Raw genomic sequence first — 27,282 nt, forward strand, 5'->3', positions numbered from 1 at the left:
AACAGAAAAATAACGCAAATCGTAATCATCGTAATATCGACAATCAATTGTTACTTCCTTCCTCCCTTCCCATCCCTCGTTGGAAGCCTGTTTTTTCATTTCCTTTTTGTAAGAACAACAAAGGGAATTTGGGGAATTTAATCATATTAGCAAGTAAGAGATCTTTTTCATTATTGAGTATGACTTGACGGGAGGTCGCTAAATTAAACTCATATCATTAAGCCAATCGCCACAGCAATGACAACCCTTTTTGAGCCGGACATTGTACGCTATGGTTGTTCCTGCGGCGCTTTGAAACCAATCCATCGACTTTATTTTTGTCGCCATTGCCTGAAAATAAGATGCGTATATTGCGTCTATCATGAGGTGAGAAGATAATCGCTATTTTACAAACGCCCACAATTGCCATCATGTCCGATAGAACTGGATACATTAGTGTCAATTAAACCCGTTATTCATTGTCTTCTTATTGTCATTTAGGTGGACGCACATTATTGTAGTAATTGCCAGGAAAACTCTGCTGCTACTGAAGCTCGTCTAAAGAAAAACAGGTTAGTGCAATTGCTCTCCCAGACTTACTTAGTGTCAACCTGGCTTTATTTGAGTGCACAAATTTTTAATATAGAATCTCAGTGGTATTTTCGGTAATTTCTTCGCCATTATTCGTCCTAATAGGTGCCCTACTTGTTACGACTGCCCGAGCTGTCTTAGTAATGTTTCCACGAGATTGACTCCTGTTACAGGACCAAGTCCTGATAATCCAAATATTTCTGTCGCACGCAAGGCATACTATCGTTCATGTGGGTTTTGCCGCTGGTCATCCAGAGATGCTGGACTCCCTGACCAATTTGTTGGTAAGTATAGGTGGTGCCGCTTTGATCGATAAGCACCCTTTGACCCTTACTCGGTTCGTTGAAGTGTCTTTTTTTAAGGATAATTCAAGTAAAGATTGTGTTAGTTGTTTCAGTGGAGAGAATTATTATGGTAATCAGTATCATTATGCCTGTCGTCCGTTTTTCCTGGCTGTCTGCGACCAAATTCGTTGTTAATATGGAATGCAGTGGAATTGGTGACGTGTGTCACTAGGATTGATAAATGTGCACGAGATCAATGAAAAAGAAGACCTTACACCGTAGGCTTGCTGGAAGTCAGCTTCCCATATCTTGAATATTTGTTCGCCCTTTTTCTTGGCTGTGTGAATGAAGCGATGATAAAATTTAAAATTAACAGTCCAGTTGACTTCTGTTTTAAAATATAAATGCAATCATGGAGTGTGTAGGTCTGATTATTAATAGTTTCTACAAAATCAAAGGCCCTGAAGGAGGAACATACAATGTCGAAACATCGTCAAAATAAAGTGTGCTTTTATTACAAGGCCTATAAATTTTTATGACCGATTACGTTAGTGTTAAAATACAAATATGTATATTGTACCATGCTGTTTCTATAAGGTATCATAAGTGAATGAACTTGTATTCTCACTTTGAAAACTTGATGCTCAGTCGTGTTGAAGATGTCAATCTTACTGTGCATTTAAGAAGATATATTTTATCGTTCTAGAATTTTTGATGACATTTTGGATATTTGAATACATGCAACTGTTTCATAAGTGTGCTTTGATAGAGATTTAGGTCCGTGTAATCCTTAGGGTTCCAAGATCAGCTTAAATGATTTTTCAGTGTATGTTTTTCATCTTGGTCACTATTAAAAACACAAATACGTTAATTAAATACTGTCATCAACCACACATTTTGACAGACTTACAAATGTCACCACTTGCATTGACAACAGAGCGATACAAATTTCACAAGGAAAGGTAAGCTGTCATTAAGGATTTTAACTACTAGTTATATTCAGAATGCTGTTATCTATCAAATACATTACTTATCAATGCCATTCCCTGTGAGTGTAATTACTCTGTGTTGAAAATATCGAGCATAAATGTAATGTTGTGCACTCTGTTGCATGCTGTGGAAATTTCCAAAAGATGATCAAATTAGCCGTAAGTGGCAGCATAATTCATACTTCTACGGAATGGATACACCTGCTTCATCTACGTTGTTTACTTGATACTTGAGTAGAGCCTTGGTTATCTATCGTTTAAATGTCCTTTGGCTGGGTTATCTGCCTGTTTCTGCCATAACCAGTCCCCTTAAACATTCACATACCCCTTTGATCCCCCCATTCCTTCACCTTTTATTTTCTCCCTTACCTGCCCTTCACCTCAAAACAACTAGTTTCACTTTGGACTTTCTACTAAAGCTGCAGAGAATGCACGGCCCAGGTTTTAGTTGCTGAGAAAATGATAATATGTAATGATAAATTTATTTCACCATTGGCATTTCTTACATCTGTAAGACTAAAGTCTTATAATAGATTTAATGAAATTACACACATGCATGAAAAGTGAACATTATCAAGTCCGTAGGTTTCCAAAAGATAGTAGTTTAAATGTGATACAACATTGAAATAGAGTGCAGAGGGTTTGTACATGGAGCATCCACTAACAGGGGCATGGAAAACTCAGGGATTCCAGTTAACCTCGACGAGTTAACCTTAAAATGCATCCTCCAAATATTCTGCAACACTATACGTACATAGTAGCATTTTTCAGCTAAGAGAAGTTTGAATTTCTATTTAAACAAAGAAAGTGAGGTGCTATTTTTTAAAATCTTCCGGAATTTTGTTGTAAAGGCTAGAGGCAGAGTGGTTGGGACCATTAAGACACTGAGAGCTGGAGTACTGATTGGATTGGATGTTATTTCTTAAACAGGCGGGTTGATCATGGTAGGTAGAATTTGTAAGAAATTGGGAAGGGTTTGGTTAAACCAGGGTTTCCACTCAACCGTGGATACCTTAAAAACGTGAATGAGCTGTAAATTTTGTCTGCCGTGAAAAAACCTGGAAAAAGTCTTGAATTTTGTTATAAAACCTTAAAAATCTATTAAAATTGATTTTATAACTACGATTGATGGATTAAAAAAAATGGATGTGTCGATCATATTCAAAGGTCACATGCAGACACTGTCCATGCATTTACCTGCACACGTATATTCGAAGCGCAATTATTGGTCTGCGTGCCATGAGGACACATTGACCTTGAGCCTGTATCAAAGCCGGAAGTCTGGTAACCAAAGTGTTCAGTAACACTGGCAAAAATTCAGACACTTCGTAACTTCTCTAGTACCGTGGTCCCTCCATTTTCCCACTCACAACCTTTAGCTGGAGCTGAATTTTGCAAACGATATGTGATGTCAGGAGAGATAGAACTTTGATTGCTGCATTTTCATTCACAGCATCGGTTGCGTTTGTTAAATGTTTAGTTAATGTGCAGCCAGTGATTGTTATGCGATCAATGTTTCTGCCTAAAATAGCTAATTAACAAACCATGAATTTGACAACATTTAGACCGTGAAAACCTGGAAAAAACGTTAATTTTATAATTTAGTTGGAGTGGGAACCCTGTTTAATAAAGCAAGCATATTTAAGGATATATTAACAAAGAAGAAAGAGTGAGAATTTTGGATTTAGCAAAGAAATTTTTCTCTGGAATACGAGTGGGGACATGGTACAGTCGGATTCAAAAGTATTGCAACAAATGGAGCGGCACCACTTTCGCCGCAGTTTGGAAATCGAGTTTCGGCATTTTCTATTGTACCAGTGGGAGGGAAATTTGAACAGTATTCCCACCTCCCGTAGTATTTTTATAACAACATCGTTAAAGGGAAATGTATGCGGAATATGTACAATGTTTAATACCAAATAATTTATGCAGCATCTGCTAGAAAATACATCTACGTTCAGAACGTCAATTTACCTTCTCTCGTAAGTTGGCCGATCCGTCGAAGTATATTGTTCTACAATTAACGCTGAAGCTATTCGATCAGCGATAGCGAATATAACATACATATAAAATATCTGCCGCAATATCACAGTAAATATTGCCAGTGAGTGTTTAAAATCAGCTTGATTTAGTGACACTAGAAGACCGGTTCATTCGTTGCCTGACAAAGCTCGCAATGAATCCAAAATGAAGTCAACGTGTGAGATGGACTAGTGGTTAAGGCGAAGACTTACCACGGCAGCAATCCCAAGTCGGCAGTTCGAACCTCTGCGGATCAATTATTTTCAGTTACATGGTATAGCAGTAACATTTTTTTCCACTTTAACTCATATTAATTTAATAAAACACTACTGTCGTTTTAAAATTTTGAATAGAGAAAATTCTCTTTTTGCTTTCTGCGGATATCATTATACGTTTTTACCGAAATATCAGTGCACCAATAATATGGAAAATATTTCAGTCAGGTAAACTGCTCCATCAAGTCCTTTTTCGTATTACCCGAATATTCTATCGTTTTCAATCGATCGGATCGGCCAACTTACGAGAGAAGGTAAATTGACGTTCTGAACGTAGATGTATTATCTAGCAGATGCTGCATAAATTATTTGGCATTAAACATTGTACATATTCCGCATACATTTCCCTTTAACGATGTTGTTATAAAAATACTACGGGAGGTGGGAATGCTGTTCAAATTTCCCTCCCACTGGTACAATAGAAAATGCCGAAACTCGATTTCCAAACTGCGGCGAAAGTGGCGCCGCTCCATTTGTTGCAATACTTTTGAATCCGACTGTACATAGCTTTAATTGCTTGTTTTTGGGCTGAAAAAGGTCTTTTAGCCACAGATGAGTTTCCTCAAAACAAAATGCTGTAAGAATTATGAGGATGGATTTTTGCGCAGTTGACCATTTTAAAGTATCCAATGATACTATCAGAAGCAACCTCCTGAACATGAATTGACATTTTGCCCCTTTCAATTTTTCCCCCAGTTTGCCATCCCTCTGTCTGTGAAAAAATAAAAAAATAGAGTGAATGTTAATTAATGTCTCATTGAGAGGATTAGGAAGATTAAAATGCAGTTCTTCTTCCAGTAAACAAGTAGCTTCATGTGTGATTTTTTTGTGCCCACTTATAGATTCCCTTCCACTTCCTAGATGAGTAAGTTAACCACCATGCCACACAGTCAGTCGCATCGGCCAACTCCAAAGGAGCCTAATTTGAATTTTTGGGCACACTTGAATTTTTTTAAATGTTCGTATCCTTGAAGGTTCGTACGCCAGAGTTCATAAGCGGAGGACTTACTGTATTTTTAAGTACAGTGGTACTAGCCACGCTGATAAATTTACAGTCACCCACAATGCATAAATTGCACGAAAAATCTACAGAGAAAAAATCATTGAACAGGATTCCAACCCGGATCTTCTGATTTCCAGTAGAGTTTTTTAGCCAGTTAAGTCCAGCCAGTTAGTCCTCAAATTTCCACAGAGGAGAATCACGCCTTGGTAGCATAACTGGCTAAAGCACTGGACTGGAAAAATGGGAGATCCAGGTTCAAATCCTGGTCAAGAGGAATGATTTTTTTCTCTGTGGATTTATTGCACGACTTACCATAGATCTAACAGAAGTTTCTTCAGTCCCTCTGAAGAACATGTAATATTTTACCTAATTTATAACTTTGAAATACAAAATATATAATAAAAATCACATCATCAATAGCTTGTACTAAAGTTGTGATTATTTATGTGATTTGGATGTCATGCTCTTTCGTTTAGGTAGTGAAGGAAGGATCATTTACTCTTTCTAAAGGGAATTCCTCATGAAAAATGACAAAGCAGGAGCAATTTCCACAAATTTTAAATTTAATGTACTACCGGTTTCGCTTTACAGCATCATACAGTGTACCTGATGATGCTGTAAAGCGAAACCGGTAGTATATTAAATTTAAAATTTGTGGAAATTGCTCCTGCTTTGTCATTTTTCATTATGTCACGTTTCCACTCCATCTCGCCTGAAACCTCAGAGGAATTTCTGATATTGCGACCGTGATGTGAAGACAAAAGAGCTCAAAATTAGTTTTTGTTTCTTCTTTTTTATAATTATTGCCAATGGACTCATTCATGATTATGTATAATAGTAAAACGACGGATTCCTAGAACAATAGGGAAATTTTTAGAAGTTACATTCATTTTTAACCCCAGTCTGTTGCACATATTCTATTTTCTTTAATCTTTGGAAGTTTACATCCAAATTAAATTATATTTTGTGTCTGCTTTAAAATTATCATGACCTATTTTTTATTAGCGAGCAGAGGTTGGCCGGAGCCAGAAACTCCTGAGGCAGCTCGTGTGAACACAATCATTGATCATTACAAGATGGTGGCTGCGATTGAGGAGAAGGAACGTCAGGAGAGGGAACGGAAGAGCTATGCACCACGGAGGAGTTATCTCAACTTTTCAGTAAGTCATTGCTTTTGCCCTTCTCTTTGATCCATTATGTATGTATCTAAAATGTACTACACTTCCCTCTGAAGCATATCACTTATTATCATAGAAAATGGAATAGCCAAGAGTGATCACTGCATGGCAAATAGTGCAACACAAATGCAGCTACTTCTACTTCTAATATGTAGGTGATTCTATCTCCAACAGCGAACAGTGGCTTGTTATTAAAGTAGAAGTCCATTATAATGAGATAATGAAATCACTGGTTATAACGCTAACTCTTTATTACCAATGTCTGTCAAAAATTGCATCTATTTGGGGTTATCACAACATGGAAAGTAAAATATTTGCTTTTTTTGCATTAATATTCATCCAGAATTAAGTAAATCTGTATTACAATTTTTACTTTCAAAATAATTACCTATGTTTTAATTACAAATATAGCTGTTGTCTGGCAAAAACTGCCTTGTTAGTCAGTTAAAGGTTATTTATGTGCAAACTTTATTGGTACAAAATAATGAACTTACTGAACAAAAAATCGTATTCTTCCTGTCAAATATGACTCATACATATTACAATTACATATATTCTATTAAGAACAGTGATTAGCATGGGAGGATAATACCTGCTTGGAAGAAGTTAGCCGAGTGTCATGGTTGGGCTTTTCAATTGTTTAGCTACTCACCGTAGGTAACCTGGCTTGGCTATCTGAGCCTCTGCTAATCAGCAAAAATGTTGTCAGCTCGTTTGAAAGCGCAAATGTTACAATATTGCCGAGAGCGACAAACAGACGAACCTTTAAATGTGCGAGTTAGCAAGCTACTCTCAAAATAAAATTAAAAAACGTGGAAGCCAATCAATCGGAAAGTAATGCATGCATTTTTAATCTCTTTTCACTTTTTGGCCTTGAATACGCTGCAGACAATTTCAATACTGATCAGAAAAATAATGCAAATTGATTTTGAAACAGTCTCTTTGCAATATATATGTCAGTTATCATGTATACCTAGTATGTTTTGATTTAACGAGCAGCCACTTACTAGGGGCAAAGCGTATGATTTCTCTCAAACTACAGGAATTCAGAGTAATTGTAATAATTTAATGCTTTTATAGGATAAGTTTGGTTTGGCTGCGATCTTAGCTCGCAAGCGGCCTGGTGCTTCCCCCTTGACTTCCCTGACATCTGGCAGGGCCCGTGAGGAGCAAGCCATTCTTGCGTCAATGCAACAGACTTTGGCCCCATCGGAGGCAACGGATCAAGTAGAGGAGTTGCCACCTGAGATATTCACAGAGGCCCCAGATCTTAATTGCAGTAAGTTTTATGATTTTGAATGAAATGACTTTTCCATATACATAGTTTTTTATTTAAGCAGCAGTCACCAGGTGGTGAAAGTGTATGTTGAATCACAACCTTCAAGAATGCACAGTAATTTTAAGTACCCTAAAGTGTTTAAGGAGGAATAAAAATGTATTATTATTACCCCTGTTTGACTATTTTCAAGATGCTAAAAAAACGTTTGACTAAGTTTTATGATTTTATATATTCATTCATCAAGTACCCAGGGACTCTGACCTTTCTTGGTCAATTGTGTCATGTTTATCCTGCCTAAAAGTTGCAGACAGGAGACTTGAGCACCACAGTGAACAATGGCCGCAAGATCACGGAAGACCCAAATACAGCAAAACCCCATATTTACACTTTTCTAGGGACCCCAGGAAAAAATTGCACATTGCAGGAAAATGCAAGTAGTGGGAAGTGGAGAATTTTCACTTTTACTTACTATTAAAAACTAGTGAAATGTTAAAAAGAAAGAGCTGACTGATAAACTGAAACAGATGATTAATATTATTTATTTATTTGAGAATACTGAAAAAAGATATAGCAAACATATGCAAGAATTACAATGGCAGGTACATTTCATTGTTGCTTGCTAAAAGGAATTATTGAAGCAATCTATTGTTTAACATATTACTTAGAAAAAAAGTCTAATACTTTCAACTGCTTGGGCTTCCTTTGTCCATTGATATCATGCTCTTTATTTTCAATATGTGTATAAAGAACTTCCTGTAAAATTTTCAATTGTTTTCATTCAGTCTCTTTTTAGATATTGACCTGCAAAAATCGGTGTTAAAAGGCTTTCTGCATTGTTTGACAAGCTTTAGAAAAAAAGGAGTGCATTATCAGTGCTAAAACTTATACTACAAGTAGTTTTTTAAGTATTCAACTCAGATCTAACATTTTATTGGTGAGTCTCGTTTCCTACATAAAAATTTATGGTGTTAAAAAGTTAGTATTGACAAATTTTTCCCGAGTTTTTACGGAAAGATTTTGACCGACTGTCTTTTATGATAGCTAAATTTAAAAAATGGTTTTCAAAAGTTGTTTTTATGGTCACACTGGTTTTTAAATTATTCTGATATCTTTTAAAATAGCTTGGAAATTAAAATTTTTGCTAAACATGTTTTTCATCAAATTTTCCCCAGCCTTCCTTTTAAAAATGGCTGCCAAAAAAAAGTATGGCTCCTAAATTTTTTTCAAATGCTGTTTTGTGATTATAAATTGTGTTTTGTGATTGTAAAGCGAAAAAAAACACAGCGTTAATAGAGGGTTCTTCATACGTTTAAGAAAAAGGAAGTTTGATGGGAACCAAAAAAACTTTCAATTTGTGGGAAAACATAAATTCTGATAATGCAAATAAGGGGTTTTACTGTATGTACTTCTATCTCAAGATCACCAAAGTTAAGCAATGATGGGCTCAGTCTGAGGTTGTATGGTTTACCATTCATATCTTAACTGTGAGATGCATGGGAAAGAGGGCTTTGTCATTGGTCTTCTTGCCTTTCTTAGCCCGATTTGCTAGCCCCATGTTCATCCTACCTGCCACTTGCAAACATGCCTTGGTGCTGCTGTCTGCAAGTGGCAGCCGAAGTGAGCATGACACAATGGACCAAGAAAGGTTTAAGTGCAGGGGCTGCTGACAAAGGACCCCCTTACCACGCAACCTTGTAACCCCGAGGGCTGTTATCATTCAATCTAGCTCTATGCTGTTTGCAGTGCAAGACCCTGAGCCATCGCAAAGCATGACACATGCCATAGGTGCATGAGGTTTCTCTGAAAAATGGCTTGGAGCCTGATACACTTCACACTTCAAACTGTGCTATGTCATGCTGGATGGAAACAATTGCAGTAATGGCTTGTAGTCGTGGATGGCACAGTTTGATGTATCTGAAGGCATTCACTGGAGTCCCTTGTTATATTTATCAAGTCACATCAACATGGCATGGATAGAGCTTGGGCAAAATAGGGTGGTTTCCTCTTATTTTTTTATTGCTTAAAATGAAAGATTATTACTCCTGGAGTACGTATTTCACACTATTAAGATTTTTAAATGGCGATATCTATTTTTTGCGATTAAATGAAAAGTGAAAATTTTCAAGCGCACAAAAATGCGATGGCTAAGTATGAATGCTGGGAAAACCCTGCGTGACGTCATTCTGGTTCCTACTGTCACTGTGTGAGGTGACCTTGGGGCGAGGGTATGTGCTTCCCTGCGATGCAGACTGCTAGCAGGTAGCAAGAGTACCCTGCTAGCTGGTAGCGCTTGGCTTAAATAAGGATTATTTATACCTTATCAAACAAAGGAAACTTACCGACCATAGGCAGTTTTAGTAGGTGATTATTACGATATGTTTCCCTGAGCTCTGTGCCTCATGCATGCATTGGTAATCTCAGGCGATGTTAAAATTGTATCTACTCTTATAGAAACTAGGTCCCTGTGACGTCACGTGGAGTGGTATCGCATTGTCGCCATTTTTCAAATGCGGTTATAATTGACCATAGCCATTTGTCTTAACTGGCATTTGTAAAACCAAATAATTTTTACATTATGAATACACTTATGGTAGGTAAGGTATCGCAATCAATGCCTTTCATTTTTTTTATGAAGGAAACCACCCTATTCTGAATGTCTGAAATATGCCACAAGCCTCGAAGGGGTAAGATGAGTATGGGAAGCTGCAGGCATGCAGACGACCCAACTGAGGCATTTCTAATTCATATGACAAGCTTCTGATGCTTCAGATAAGGCTAGTTAAAATTTTTAGAACAATTTGAAGGCAATTTAAATACTTTTCTGGAGTTGAAGTTCCATTTCTCCCACTTAATTCTCTTCCAGTAACTACCATGATGCAGCGCTTGGCTCACCCAGAGTTTCAGCCAGCCATCACATCTAAGCTGCTCCCACGCCACAAGCACCTTCTTGTGAAGCGCTCTTTGCGTTGCCGCACTTGTGAGCACAACGTTTGCAAGCCAGAATATAACCCAAGCTCTATCAAGTTCAAAATTCAGCTTGCTGCTTTGTAAGTACATAATTCCTGTTGTGCATTTTTTTCTTATATTATTCGCGGATGATCAAGCGTTGATTAGCCAGTCAGCCAGGGGGCTTCAGGCTCTAGTGGCTGCATTATACGAGCGTTGCGAGAAGTATGGGATGAGGAGTAATCACAAGAAAACTAAGGTTATGCAGTTTTGTAAAGCATCACGAGCGAGGAATGTTAGACTTAGATAAGGTGGGTGGTGAAAAACTTAGCAGGTCAAGCAGTTCAACTATTTAGGTAGTACGTTAGAGGAAAATTGATACAGTAGTAAGGACATTAGGAAGAGAATTGCATTAGCAAAGTAGGTGTTCATGAACAGGAAGGAGCTTCTGAGAGGATTGTTATGTAAGAGTTTAAAGAAAAGGTTAGTGAAGAGTTTGATCTGGAGTGTAGCGCTCTACGGTGCGGAAACGTGGACACTGAGGAAAGAAGATGAGAGAAGATTGGAGGCATTCGAGATGTGGGTGTGGAGAAGAATGGAGAGGGTGAAATGGAAGGAGAGGAAAAGGAACGACGAAGTGCTGGATATGGTGGGCGAGGAGAGGCAGCATTTAGATGAGATACGGAGGAGACAGAATGTATGGACGGAGCAAATCATTAGCGGGGAGGGGATGTTGAAAATGGTGTTAGAGGGTAGAATGTTAGGGAAACGAGGGAGGGGAAGGAAAAGAATAGGATTTTTAGATGGATTGAAAAGGAGAAGGCCTTACAGTGAATTGAAGAAGGTAGCGCTGGCAGGAAAGGTAGGCTCCCAGATCACTTCTTTAGTACTCCATGGAAACCTACCTTAATTGGTAGATTACTGTAATAGTAATACTCAAGTAAAACGTGGCAGAATTTCTCCAGGTGCAAGTGAATGTTTGTAAAAGAGAATGTGCTAGAGAAAGAGATTCTACTCCCTAGAATGTCCATAAAAACACTAAAACAGAAAAGGATTGTTATTCATGTGAACATTCAGCACTCAATACAATTCTAATAAAAATGGAATTAAATTACAAAGTGTAAATTACTATGTATTTATCATCATTATTTCTGATTGTGAAGGAAGTATGCTAATGTTAACTGTAGGGAAAAATAGGTGATTTTTTCAGAAAAAATCATGGTGTCCATGCAAATTTAGGGAGTAAAAGAGAAGTGATTAAAAGAATTAGTAACTTTATTTATTTATACACCCTGTGAAAATATCCTAGCTCTCTATCTTTGGTAAAAGTACTTTTTGAAATAAAAAAATGAAATGCCTGCCCTGAACACAATGCTTACCATTTATCATAAATAGCCCACTAAGGGACCTGAGGGCAAGGTGTAGTAAAGTATTGAGTTTGTAAACCTTCTGCTCACGATAATATAGTAAAACCTCCATAAAACAAATTTGCAGGGACAGCAAAAATCATGACTTTTATGTTGGTGATATGTGGGTTGCATCTTCTCAGGGGAATCTCTAGTGTTCTGTGTGTTTTCTGGTTCAGTAAAATCTCAATCTGTCTTTATTCTTTTATAGTCAGCTGAAGGATTATCTGAATTATGTATTTCTTGCAAATTAATCATCTTAAGTAAATGTTAATTTAGACTATTAGATTATTAAAAATAGTGTCTTTTACCCTTTCCCTACTTATTGCAAAAATATCTGGCAGGACATTTCTTGATGCAGTAGACGAAAGCTGCAAATTTTTGTCGGAGAATTTTCTATGCAGGCGAACGAATGCTGAAAATATACGTTCCCTTGCTCTCCCCCTTTTATGATGGTCTTGGGTTCGCGAAGTCTTAGTCTTGGGACCCAACAAAGCGGCGCCATACCCTCAAAATCCGCGAGCAGGTACCCCTTGTCTTATATTACCCCTATTTGTGCTAAGGAACCACAGTCATTCAATTGTTCATTCAGACGGTTTTCGAAATAATTATTTGTTCCTTTCTCAAAAAATGTAAACGAAGAATTGAATTATTTGTCTTTTGAGCAGCGTTTACAATTTTTAAACAAAATGCTACGATAATTACTAACTAATATCTCGATTTCACTGTAAATATTGAGGATAGAGTTTTGTTAAAAATTTGACAATTCTTAGAATTAAACGAGGAATTCAAATCAAAGTATGTAATTTACGTGCGAGCAACATTTATCCATACAGCTAATTCATAGAAATAAAGCATGATTGACCACAGAACAATGTTGCATAAGGTCATAAACCCGGAAAGGAGGGAGCCAAACTATCTTCGTAGTCCGAGATAATGTGGAATCCCCGCTGGGAGGGGTTGAGAAAGGTTGGAGCTGAGAGCGTGTGATTATCCGCAAAACTCCTCTTAATGAAAAATATGTCCTGCAAAAATGCTTTGTATGGAGGGGGCGGAAGAGTCTCTTGGGGCTCAGTACAGCAGTCATGCTAAGGAGAGAACTCCACCGTCTCGAAAGGGTTAAGATAATTTAACTGCTAATTAGACTATCGCAAATATAAAATAAATTCGCTGAAATATAATTCGCATTCTTACAGTCATAAGCGACTTTTCTTTGCCATTGTGTAGTAAAACTTCCTTGAGACTTATCCTAGAGGAATCTACGAATAGCTTCCAATCTTCAGTGTTGTAGTTCAACTTCAGATGTCCCATAAGCGATGGAATGTCACTGCAATACACCAAATCACCATCCTTTGTAAAATTAGGAACTAGGCTCACCTCTCTTTTCCTGTACATCGATATATTGACATTTTCATTTAGTAGGTTCTATTGTTGAAGTCGTGATGCAAGCAACAGAGCCTTAGACTTGGGAAGGTCTAAGTTTCTGATCAGATCATTCAGCTCTTTCGACTTATCACATGTGGTTCAATTATGTCAGGCACTGGAGCGTAATTGGGGTCTGACTGTGCACTTGAAGATTGTGCGATATCCTCACAGGCAGCTGGTTCTTCTTCGGATGAAACACTTTGCAGGGTCTATGAATCTGGTGGTACGGGTACAGGCAGAAAAAAAATCATGTTTCACAGGTCTCCTCGCGGAATCCAAGTTAGGATACCGTATTTCATACTTCATGTTTTTTGGGAAACCTTTCATATTAATCAGGCAGAAGTAACAGTCTGAAACATGATCACGGGGCTCGCGCCAAACCATAGGTGCGACGAACGGCATCGAAGTATGTGTACCTTTCAACCATCTTGTGAGAGAATGTGCACACGAGTTAAACTTTGTTTCGGAGCCCAAACGCGATCCTGGTCGCCAATTTTACTCCCGAAGTACAGATGGTAGGCTGTCTTCAGGAACGTTGACAATGGCCTACTTTGTCCCTTGAAAATCAATTCCCCACATATGTAGCAGAATGAATCTATCGAATTGTTGCAAGTTCTCGGCATGTTTGTTTAACACGATATACGACGTGGCGTGGTGTTACAATTTGGTGTTACGACACAGCATATCACCACATTAAACACCATGATAAACTCGGAACTGAAATATTTGTTTCACGCGACGTGGTGTATGTCTCCTTTTTATTTGTCTGTCATCTATTCAAAAGGGAGCCGATGAATGATTGAAAGTAGATAACAAAACCTTTATCCGTCAATAACGCCTAGGTTTTTAGTGTATGCAGTGTAGAACGGCAATAAATCTTTGCAACCCAAGGGGAGGGGGTTAGTTTCCGGAGGTCTTGAGCTAGAGAAAAGAATATTCCTGGGATGTAGCCAAGTAACATTTCTTGGATTAAGATGAAAATTCAGAATTATGCACTCCAAACACGGAAAACACATATTAAATAATAAAAATACGTCTGTCAAAAAATTTTCAATAGGGTAGTTTCCTTCATCAAAGAAAACGAAAGTCATTGATTGCGATTCGTTACCCACCATTACTGTATTCATAATATACAAATTATTTCGTTTTAGAAATACCGGTTTAGACGAATGGCAATGGTCCATTTTTATCCTCATTTGAAAAGGGCCAGATTGGCGCCCATGCGATGCCATTTCACGTGACGTCACAGGGACCTAGTTTCTATACGAGAAGATAGGAGTTATACGTCGTCTGAGGTTACCAATGCATGCATGAGGCGCAGAGCTCAGGGAAACATGTCTTAAGAATCACTTATTAAAACTGGCTAAGGTCGGAAAGTTTTCTTCATTTGATAAGGTATTAATAATCCTTATTTAAGCCATGCGCTACCAGGCAGCAGAGTACTCAGCTACCTGCTAGCAGCCTGCGTCGTATCAGCGCTCAACTCGCCTCAAGGTCACCTCACAAGGTGGCAGCGGGAACCAGAAATACGTCACACGAAGAGATTTCCCTACATTCATACTTACGCATCGCGTTTTCGCGCGCTAGAAAATTTTCAGTTTTCATTTAATCGCGAAAAATAGATATCGTCATTTAAAAATCTAAAAGCGTGAAATACATACTCCAGGAGTAATAATATTTCGATTTAGGCAATAAAAAAATAATAGGAAACCACCCTATTGATTATGGAAACACCACCCGGCCAAAAAAAACTTAGTGCTGGAACTTTCTTGATGAGATATTCGTAATCAACATCTCAAAATCTATCCGGTACACCCTTTCACCCTCGTGGGAGGATTTTGATGCCGACCAGTGTTATCAATTAGATTATCAATTAAATATAATTGACATTCTTACAGTCAATACTTATAATCAGACAGACATATCAAAGGAAACAATTGTTTAAACAGTATATTAAAGTGCTCTCAAAGGAACAGGATCGGAGAACTGGTGTCTTTGGTATTATTAATTGTTTAATTAGATGATAACTTGAATGAAGTTGATGTTATTGTAACAAAGGTCAACATGCAGGCAAATTAATCGCCTATATCTATAGATCATCGACGAAGTTCATTGCTCTCCCAGTGAATCATTTGATTCTCATTGATGCCAAGCACAAAATGCATTCAAATTTTCTATTAGTTTACAATTAAATATTTTTTTGTACGCCAGTTACATGGTTCCTGAGATTCGCATAGTAAAGTGTGTGGCTCCCATGAGGGAGGAGGGTGGCACTGACGTTGACGGGAAGCTGATTGTATTGCTGGTGAACCCGACTCAGCATCAGATGAAGGTGCAGTTCCTCCCGTTGCCCACAGCCGAGGAGGAGGAAGAGGAGATGGAGAGGGAAGTGGAAGAGAAGAAGCGAGAGTACGAGGTACGCTAAGAAATGTCTATGCTAATGGAGGAACGTTAATGTCTTGTTCCTGCATTAGGATACCCAATTACAGGAGGAGGCCTTTATTTTGTATGCATTGTATTTTAATTATATAATATTTGTGTACTGCTTATTCTTCTAGCAGTGTTAATTATTAATCAATTGACAGCCAAGAGTGGAGCTAACGTTCCATTATTATGTGTTTCTAATTTCCTCCTCATGTCGCTGATGTTTACTGTTACGCAAAAGTTTCTACTTCATAAACAAAGGCATCCATCGCACCCTGGACTGAAACCAGTGTAAGAAATTCAATGACTCAAAAAATCTCACTTTATGGTGAAACCAATTGTATCAGAGTGCTTTGGGAGCAGGGTAGACAATCAACACAAATACGGCTGCAGCATTTCACAGCTGCTGCTGCTGCTGAGAAATACGTATCCAGGCCCATATGCTTTTCTCCCACAACAAACTCAGTGCTGAGAAAGTATTAAAAGGCTCCTTTTGGGCCCTTGAAGGTTGGGGGAGAACTGTAGTGATTTACTACACTGAATAATACTTTTGTACGCTTAATAACACACTTGTGTCTTTACTGCTGCCTCTCTTCCTAGGAGGGGAGTAGTGTGGCGCAATATCCGTCACAACACGCAGTAGAGAGAATCGGGAATGTTCCAGGAACTTCCAGCACGGCGGTCGCTTTTCGCCGTTACTATATAAACAAGTGGTCTGGACCAACAATGATTCAGTCATTTCAGTCTGTTCTTCAAAGTGAGAATAAACGCTTCACAGCAGTAAAGACACAAGTGTGTTATTTAGCATACAAAAGTATTATTCAGCATAGTAAATCGCTTCAGAACTATCCCTTCATCTGCACAGTTTTACCTCCTCTAGATCTGATGTGATTGATACTCATTGTGCGTGATAGCGATTTTCCTTTATTCAGTGCCTGTTTTCATTTTTCAGAAGTTTGTGCTAATCAAGTGAAATCCCTCGAAAGTGTTGAAACCCATTAAAGAAGTAATAAAACAATTTCTTTGGCTATGAAAATGAAGGTAACTGAACGTTGAGAATGCTGAGAAAATGCTGGGCAGGATGGAAAAGTAAATTGGAGAAGATCTGATCCCATGTAATAAATGGAGAAGAGTCTATTGCTTTTGATCAAGATGCACAACCAAAGCAGCTTACCATTGAGTATGCTATATATGTATGTATAAAAGAGAAAGCCCTTAATACTTGATAGCGGGCCTCTGTAAAGACATTGAAGATGTGCAACCATTCACTGCCAGGGCAGGATGATTCAACCATTTTCATAAGAGGTATAATTTTCACTACATATATGAAAATTAGTGGTTGATGAAATGCCACTGAAAACTTTGTTTCAGCTTTTGAATGTCAAATTTCCCTCGCATTGTCACATTTCTTTAGGGTTCCTTGAATTGGGAGTGCCATTTTTTGTAATCTTTGGAATCTTGAATTTTGCTTCTTTTACTTTTATCAACCCTTGATTATTGCTCCAGAAAGAGGCAATTTCTTCAAGTTTGTAAGGTGTTGATTCTATTGTTAAATGGATGCTAGTAATGGCAAATTCTGGCTGAATTATAATCTTGTTTCTGAGTGCAAAGGTGACGTTATTTAAATCCAAGAAAGAATGGAAATGTGATTTTCTTCCAAGCTTGCAAGGATGAAAATCCTTGTATTTTACCATCCAAAACTTGGTAAACATTATCGTATAATTAACTGCAAAAATATTAGTATTTTTTCTGGAAAACTGTAAATAACATCTCGAAAATCTGAAATCTCAGGGCATTTTCAAATGGCTGGATATCTTTGTATGGAAGGTGATTAATTGCCGATGTATGTGAAGACTGTGTGCTCCTCTTCAAAAGTACATCAAATATAATGCATTCAAGACACATAAAATGCAGCTATATATAGCAAGAATTGCCTAAGAGGTGTTGCAGAATGAAGTCATGTTATGTGTGACAGGAAAAAATAATTAAGAGTAACTTAATTGGCAAAACTTTCTACCCATCACTTTTTGACGGGCATTGGTCCTTTAAGGTTTGTGTTTAAAGTTGCATTATTATCTGCTCAAAACGATTGATTTTTTGGTATAATACAAATTGTCTAATATACTAAGTTCATTTAAAATAAGTTTTGTTGAAAAACATAAGAATGGTGACCAATCAAAATGACGGGTTCAGTCCTCCCAGTGTTAAATGTTTAGAGAACTAATTGGCTCAGTGTTTAGCCTCCTTGTGATTCTGATGAGCGTGGATGGTTGCTCCTTGCTGATTTGTGTTTCACCAGGCTCAGCAGTTGCAGAAAGCAGAGGAGATGTCTGGGCCAGCCAGCATTAGCAGCAGTGGGCCGTCGTCCCTGACGTTGTCAATGCCCCTGCAGGGTAAAATGGGAACCATCAAGTTCCCTGCCCGCCTCCAAGAGGCCAACATTGTTGCTGACCCTGTGGTGCCACCCTCGGCAGTGCTCCTATCCCCTCGCGATGATGCAGCTGAGTTCGATGACTCAACTGATAACCATGGCATCAATGATGATCCTAAGTAAGTTTACATTTTTTTATTTTTTATTTCTTTTCTTGAAAGAAGAAGTTCACCAGGGTGTGGCTTTTTTATTTTTATTTTCCTGTAATAATAATAATAATTTTATTTGCCAGCAGACACAATGCTCTGATATGAACAGGGCATGTATGTATGGGACATTAAAATAACTAAAAGTACAAATGCAATCACTCAAATTCACAGAGGTTCATCTCAATTTGTTATAAAACACAGATATTCGTCTATACTATGGAAACTTTGATCAGTGAGAAAAGAAAAGACTGCTTTTTTAAATTGAGGCAGTCTCCTTTCATTCTTAATTATCAAGGGTAAGTTAATATAGATTTTTGTACACATTGCCCTAGGTCCACTTTGAGTCAAAGATAAGTTAGATGGTTGGACATGCACATCATTACATCTCCTAGTTTTGTGCAAGTGATATTTATCATTTAATAAAAAGTCAACCATTTGCTTTTTAACATAGACTACACAATGATATAAATACACATACATGGGAGTGGAAGTATCTTTAAGTCTTTAAAAAGTGGTCGGCAATGAGCTCGGTAATGTTGATTACGCATGGTCCTTAACATTTTCTTCTGCATTCGAAAAACTAGAGATGTGCGAATAGTATCCGCGAATACTCGAATACCTCGAATACTAGAAAGTATTCGATATTCAAGATCTCGAATAGTTATGCCAAAGATACCGTCTCAAATACCTCAAATACTTTGAATTTCGCGTCATACACTGTCGCTCGCACGTCATTGGTAGTTGACTCGGAAAAATTAAGAGAACTCTAGTCGTTTAGTGCATGCAGCACCGTTTTAGGCAAGCTGACAAACTACATCAAATTCGAGGGTTAGAGCGGTTAGAGCAGTGAAAAGAGTTCGACGTGGGGAACTGAAATTGATCGGGTGAAAAAAATCCGAAAATCCCAGGTGTCCCCCATCAGGAGAACCTCAATGCCGTGGGATAGCAACATTGGCGCATTTCCCACGATCCGCTATCCACCTCCATTCAGCATTCACCCCACCCAATCTGAGGATTTCCTCTTCTCCGAAATCAAACAAAAGGTCCCAGCTCGTGCAGGGATCGTATTATGAAGACCTTAGCTTCGAAAAAATACATCCATCTTTTGATAAAAATGAGACGAGGTGTTTACCATGTGCACTTTGTGGCTAATAACGACAGGCACTTAGTTTGAATCTTCCCCAGGAGATGAAACTACCATAGGGAGAAACTCAGGGCCGTGGGATAGTGACATTGGCGCATTTCCCACGATCTGCAATCCCCCTCCATTCAGCGTTCGCCCCACCCCCTCCAATGATTTCCTCTTCTCCGAAATCAAACAAAAGGTCCCAGCTCGCGCAGAGATCGTATTACGAAGACCTTAGCTTCGAAAAAAATATCAAATTACACGAGAACAATTCACGCCCCCCCCCCCCCCCTCTGCTCACACACTGGCCTTTTTTTGCTTACCTGCTTCTAAGTCCCCCATTTCTGGAGGTCAACTGCTGCATGAGTCATCTACTAGCCCAAAAGTTGTCTAACAGGGACTTTCGGCAATTGATATTACACTTTTATTGGATTGAAATATTAGTAATGTGCGCGTAATTTAAAAAAGAATAAGACTATTTCTGAGTTTATTTAAGCATTTTACGCAGGAAAATAAATGCGGGAAAGACAAAGAAATACGACGGAGGCTTAGCATTTTGGTGTAATGCTCAAATAGGGTGGTTTCCTATTATTTTTTTATTGCCTAAATCGAAAGATTATTACTCCTGGAGTACATATTTAACGCTTTTAGATTTTTATTAGACGATATCTATTTTTGGCGATTAAGTGAAAAGTGAAAAATTTCAAGCACGCAAAAACGCGACGGGTAAGTATGAATGCCGGGAAAAACTCCGCATGACGTTGTTCTGCTTCCCGTTACCGTGAGTGAGGTGATCTTGGGGTGAGGTTCTGAGCGCTGACACGACGCAGGATGCTAGCAGGTAGCTGAGTAACATGCTAGCTGGTAGCGGTTGGCTTAAATAAGGATTATTAATACCTCATCAAACGAAGGAAACTTTCCGAGCTTAGGCAGTGTTAATAGGTGATTATTAAACCATGTTTCCCTGAGCTCTGTGCCTCATGCATGCATTGGTAATCTCAGACGGTGTAAAACTCCTATCTACTCATATAGAAACTAGGTCACTGTGACGTCATGTGGAGTGGCATCCCATGGGCGCCAATCTGGCCTTTTTCAATAGGGAAGTTTCCTTCATCAAAGAAAACGAAAAGCATTGATTGCGATTCGTTACCTAAGGTCGGAAAGTTTTCTTCATTTGATAAGGTATTAATAATCCTTATTTAAGACAAGCGCTACCAGCCAGCAGGGTACTCAGCTACCCGCTAGCAGCCTGCGTCGTATCAGCGCTAAGCCTCGCCTCAAGGTCACCTCACAGGGGGACAGCGGCAACCAGAAATAAGTCTCACGGAGAGATTTCCCAGCATTCATACTTACGCGTCGCGTTTTCGCGCACTTGAAAATTTTCACTTTTCATTTAATCGCGAAAAATAGATATCGTCATTTAAAAATCTAAATGCGTGAAATACGTATTCCAGGAGTAATAATCTTTTGATTTAGGCAATAAAAAAATAATAGGAAACCACCCTATTACGGTTAAAATTGACCATTGCCATTCGTATAAACCGGTATTTCTAAAACCAAATAATTTGTATATTATTAATACACTAATGGTGGTCACCGCATCACAATCAATGCCTTTCGTTTTCTTTAATGAAGGAAACTACCCTATTGTTTACATAAAATTAAAATATTCCATCAATCAGCTAAATTCCTGTTTGAATCCTTTAAAGGAAATCACAATTACTCGCCAAAATCTTGGGTTTCTTGCTGCATAGGCGACCTAGTCAAACATTCCTGCATTCATCGTTTAGTATTCGAGGTATTCGAATTTCGAGGTATTCGAATATTCGAGCAATGATTTGATATTCGAATTCGATATTCGAATTCGAGAAATCTGCTATTCGACCCATCCCTACGAAAAACACATATTAGGGAGGATGAAGATCCCCATATTATAATTATTATTCATTATTACATATTATTGTATTCTTTATTTCATCATCTAAATGTATTTATGGGGAGGAGCATCCTTGGGCTAAAACAATCAGATTAATTTTTTAGCATTTAGATGTAGTTCAAGAACAAGAAGAAGTGCAATAGCAAAGAACATTTTGGAATCATGTAGAGGGTGTATGTATGTATGTATATTGTAGGGGTGAAATGATAAGTTCGGTTTTACAAAGCCCAAAATTCATTGTTATGTCCAAGTTACTGTTTTATAGGCTCCGTACCATATTGTAGTATGGAATACACCTGTGCGTTCTACGCTGAACATCACACCGGTTACTCACGGGCCGCTGTCACAGTCAGCTGATTGGTTGAGGCCCATGGAAGTGGTTTTATCTTTTGTTAAAATTCGTTTTAAAACTATGTGATTTCGGTGATTAGAGAAAATTTTAGCCCATTTCAATCTGGCCCGACGCACAGTGGGTCCAAACCCCTCTGGCTGGCGGAAAGTCGTCTTGTGTGAAAGCTGCCTTCCATTCTCAGCCAACAGCCTTGTTTAAGTCCACAAAATTGTTAAGTTAGACCCACACTTAAGGCTTTCCTGTTATACAAGTTATCCAATTATGCTGTCTACTGTGACACGGTGAGTCATCGGAAATTACTGCTCGGCACTGACACTTGCCGGGCATGTGAGCTTATATTTCCGTTCTTTCGTGGCTGCATTAAATTTCTTTCAGCACTTCATTGATTCAGAATATGTATCTAATTCTTTAGGAGAGAAAGCTCGTCATTCTAGATATTTCTGAGAATTTCAGGATTGATAAATGTGAGGCGAAGAGAGAGGCCATGATTAATTTAACGGCAAATTCCAGCGGAGACATCACTGCAGTGCACGATATTACCTGAATGCAATATGCACAAGACTAAACAAGCCAATTGACCTTGGAATCGTAATGGGATGGATCGAATGAACTTCGGCAGCGTTAAACAATGGAGGCTTAGGCTTTAGTAACTTATGACTCATTAGATGTGATTTTTTTTGCTAATTCACCTAAAAATTTGCGAAAAAGGTGAAATTTCATTTATTTATTTTCTGATTTTGTGTTATTTCCTGTTATTTCGCAATGTTGGGTCTCGCGAATTTCAGGGATCTCCCCTTTGGTTTGATTGGTCTTTTGACCCTCATTAATGTATGTCCTCCTTTGGACTATTCCAGAGTCAAGGGAGGAATATCCAAAAATCTGAGAAAAATTAAAACATGAGTCACACCCTCATGTCCACAGACCCTTCATGAACCTAGAGTACCAGTACTAGAATTACATGCGTGGAGTGCCAGGAAATTTCCTTGAGCACAGCCGCAAAATTCTTGATGAAGCAATCTTCTTTAAAAAATGAATCATTCATCTTAAAAAAAATAATTACTATCGAAGACTAATTATTTTCATTCATTTTAATTACCAAAAAATAAATGTGTTATAAAAATTGAAAATGTAGCTCAAGAGTATGAAATGCAAAAATATTTTTTAACTGCAGAGAGAGCACATATTATAGGGGTGAAATGATAGGTTTTGCTTTCCAAGGCCCAAAATTCATGGTTGTTGCGTCCAAGGTACAGTCCAGCCAGCGAGAGTTGTCCGATGGCACTTTAAAAGGAGTGGCGGAGAATATGGTTTGCAACCAATTGCTGTCCCCCAAATGCACTTCACACCCTTGCCAAGTCATACAACGTTGTCACATGCATATGAAGCACTGAAACAAGCCTGAACCAACAAAACAACCCTTTCTGCGAATCACCAAAACAAAGGATTCTTCCATTGGATCCTTCACGCTCGTCGTCCCTTCCGGCTGCTTTCTTCACAGAACGCTTTTGTTTACATGTGGTGTGGGCATTTCCCTTTCTTACCTGGCAACCTTGCCCCCTACCCCTTCCAGCTGTCAACGGACAACGCTTGGCGGCCGGTCTGTACTCTTTAACCTGCTATACCATATTTAGTGGGCTTTTAGGGGAGTCATTCTAAGTATGTATTAACCACAACCTAGGCAGTGGCTTACTTTTATGGATTCACCCACAAGTCCACTTTTAGTGTGGATATTCCACAGAGGAAATACCATTTGCCTTTACTGGAATTCAAATTCAAGAGTTATAGGTTTAAAGCCTGGTTTAGGTCAATGATTTCTTCCTCTGAGGAATTTTCCGTCATTACATGCTCTTGCTGATGACTTCATAAAGGTACATCACTAGCTAGACCACAGTTATTTCCTTGAATAATTTCCATGGTGGAGGAAGAGTTCCGGGTTTCCAGCCGGGTCCAAGGGTTTTTCTTCACCGACGTTTCGAAGGCTAAGTCTGCCATCATCTTCAGGGTGAATGACAAGTCTTTGTTTCAGGACCCAACACTGCGGGGTTTAGGCTTTACCCTTGGAATCTGGGGGCAGGTGCCTGGACCCCTCGTCTTTTATTACCCCTCTTAGCGGTTAGGGACCGCGGTCATGCAATTGTTCATCCATTCAGTTTTCGAAATTAATATTTGCTATTTTCTCAAGAAATATAAACTAAGAATTGAATTCTTTGTCTTTTGAGCTGCGTTTACAATTTTTAAACGAAATTCTATGATAAATATTAACTTATATCTCGAGTTCTTTACAAACATCAACATGGAAATTGTTGCTGAATTAAATGCATTAATATTGACCTTAGAATTTCGTTTAAAATTTGAAAATGCTCAGAAAAAAATGAGGAATTCAATTCAAAGTCTACAATTTATGTGCAAGCAACAATTATCCATGTGCTAAATACATATAAGCAATGCATAAGTTGACCGCGAACCAATGCCACAGGTATGGTCGTAAACGCGGAAAGGAGAGAGCACAACTACTCTCGGAGTCCGAGATAATGTGGAGTCCCAGGCGGGGAGGGGTCGAAAAAGGTTCCGCGAGACCCTTCTTAACAAATGTCCTCCAAAAATGCTCCGTACCATGAGAAAGAAGTCTCTTGGGGCTCAGTACAGCAATCATGCTAAGACGAAAAATCTGCCGTCTCGAAAGGGTTAATTTGGTAAAATGATTCGATAAAAGCGTTATTTATTTTAACAGTTAATAGAGAATGAAGAAACATGATTACATTGTGTGATTTGGTATAAAGTGCATATACATGGTACTCCAAACGAAAAAGTCTAGAATTAAAGCTTATTTAGGAAAGGTATTTGGTTTAGGTATGGGTATTCGCCATTAATTGTGTTGATGGTTTCTATAGCAACATTTCTGAAAATGAGGATATGTTGTCAAAGGATCACGTATGAAATGAGAAATAGAAGGCAATGCATTGATAAGAAATAACTAGTAAAATAAGAAACTTTCCTCATTTATGCTTTTCATATTCCAAGTCTGGAGATTGAGGCCCTTTTTTTATTGATGGATAAAATAATACAGCTTGCTGAGAGAATTTTCAGTTTCCCATTTAACCTTCTCACTGCTGTGAACGTAACTGGTGCTATCACATGTAGGCTGCTGTGAATGTACTACCTTTTTCTTCTTCCTGTAGCACGCGGTGAAGCCCTTCACTTCTCTGCAGTATGTGACAGCTAACTTTCTGGAGAGTGAGCCGCAGAGAAAGGGTTTAAGACGTTGAATTTATTTTAGTACTAGTAGGTCACTTTTTTAAACTTTTCCATTTTTTTCCTTCTTATCAGCTTAATATTAAGATCCAAGTTGTTCATCCTTCGTTTCGATGAGTGAGTGAGTGTTTTGCAGTTTTATATGTACATATTAACGTTCTTTTTTACTTTTTTGTTAATATTCATTGAACCTATTTCCTTTTTAGGGTTGTGGTATGGAGGAAGACCAACAAGGTGTCCATAAGAATGGGCCTGAAGTCCAGGAAAGATGAGAACAATATTCCCCTGTCTGATGAGAATGGGCACGTAGGATTTATCTTGCAGTATGAGTATTTGAAGACAATGACAAGCGTTGATTTGAAAGAGGTGCAGAAAGTAACCCTGAAAGTAAAGGTGTTTTTGAATATTTCCAAGGCGCAATCAGAGTGAAGGATTAAAATATAACTCATAATTAACAGCGGCATAATTATTTATTTACAAGTACATATATATGACATTAAATATGGCCAGACATCTCGTAGATTATGAGGTGCATTTATTTAATTTTTCTCTGAGTCACTGCTTGCATTAATGATGGAACAAGATAATTTTATGGAGATTTTAAAAGTTTTAGTACTAATTATTGGTACTTATATAACATATTGTATTGGTTGTGGTGAATGCATCCATGTGATCACAGTTTCTTGAGTTTAATGTTCTTGCTTTCTCTTTACTGCCAATCACCCATGAAATTTTTATATGCACTTGATTTTGTTGTTTTTCAGGTATTTAATCTTTTTTGTAACAATAAATGTATAAGCAAGTGACCCTTGCCCTCAGTTGTTTTAGTTTATAACTAGCAGGCCACCCATTCTACTTGAACATACTACATATTTAGGTACAGGCATCCCCCGAGTTACGTATGTCTCGACTTACGTAAATCCGTACTTACGTAAGTGATAACCGTATTTTAGTGATTAAGTTAATTTTCGAATGCGAGCGCGAAGAAGTAGATATTCGCTCGTACACCTAATGGCAGAAAAAATATTGAATAGTTATCGAGTTTTTTATGTGCTAAACATAACAAAGTGACCCATTTTAATCATTCCTCAAAGGAATTTTCACTAATTTCTGGAAATTTGGAAATGGAAGGAAATTTCGATTATTTTCATTAATTAAAATCGCTTATAAACCCCAAGTCACCAATCAACGTGAAAATTTGCAGTTCTAGCGATGGAAGTGGTTGCGCTCACTCCTGTAGGATACAGCTTGTTATACAGCATACACACCTGAACTCCGACTTTCAACCATTTAAAAATTGTATCCTTAAGTTTGGGCATTTCCATCCGTGGAATTAAAAGAAAATGAAGTTCGACTTACGTAAATTTCGACTTACGCAGTCTGCTGGAACGCATCTCTTACGTAACTCTGGGAAATCTATATATTTAGGAAAGCTCTAGACATTAGAGAAAATACAAACGGGGTCCTGTTACTTTTCCTGTTGACATCGTCAGTCATCCCTTACCAAAACGCTTGAGGAATCCAAGGGTTTGAAAACTAAGATTGCTCTTTTGCCCAGACAGGAGGATCAATATTAAGACATATGCCGCTGCAGCTGCCCCATGTACATATATGGTCTGATCCGCCATTGTGTGGACAGTCAATGGTGATAGAAACTCGCCAGGGAGTTGCATTGATTCCCCTCAGGGTCATTCCATGTCAGTTCATCCAGGCATGACACCCACCGACTCTGATTTTGATAAAACTCACCAAATTTCATCCTTCCATGTAGGAATGAAAGAGTATATAGTACATATATCTTGGCTATCTCTACTAGTTTTTTTTCCACGGCCATTTGAATTTTGGGTGAAACTGCAGTTTTTCAATAAATGCTGTCTCCAGAGACACTTGAACCTACAGAAGGAAATAATTCGCCTCGGCCATACTTTTCATCTAATTCTTATGAAAATTTGCAGGTTTACTGTAGATGTCATGAGGATTCCAAATACTAATTTTAAAATATCCCAGGAAAATTCTCTAAACCCAGATGTTTCATAAGATTTTAGAACATTTTGCATAAAAAACATGGTGCTATTAGGCCCAGCGCACACAGAGCGACTATTTTGTAACCACAGTTGGGAAGCAGTTGCGTCTGCAACCAGTTTACAAGTGAAACAAAACTTCTGTCCACACACGGGTGTAATGACAAAGGGCTGGTTGTAAATCAGTTTCGTCTGTTGTGCAATCAATGAAGCA

At 38.2% G+C, this 27,282-nt stretch overlaps 1 protein-coding gene across 1 annotated transcript; it reads left to right on the plus strand.

Moving 5' to 3' along the window:
• Nucleotides 1-41: 41 nt before the first annotated feature.
• LOC124160532 (dynactin subunit 4) lies at nt 42-25,853 on the plus strand. The gene is made up of 9 exons (XM_046536393.1): nt 42-366; nt 481-551; nt 676-854; nt 6,149-6,303; nt 7,402-7,600; nt 10,464-10,647; nt 15,589-15,793; nt 18,101-18,351; nt 25,254-25,853. The coding sequence occupies exons 1-9, from the start codon at nt 238-240 to the stop codon at nt 25,474-25,476; spliced, it is 1,596 nt and encodes a 531-aa protein (XP_046392349.1). The 5' UTR covers nt 42-237; the 3' UTR covers nt 25,477-25,853.
• Nucleotides 25,854-27,282: the final 1,429 nt, after the last annotated feature.

The sequence above is a fragment of the Ischnura elegans genome, chromosome 6, assembly GCF_921293095.1.
Source record: "Ischnura elegans chromosome 6, ioIscEleg1.1, whole genome shotgun sequence".
Classification (NCBI taxonomy): domain Eukaryota; kingdom Metazoa; phylum Arthropoda; class Insecta; order Odonata; family Coenagrionidae; genus Ischnura; species Ischnura elegans.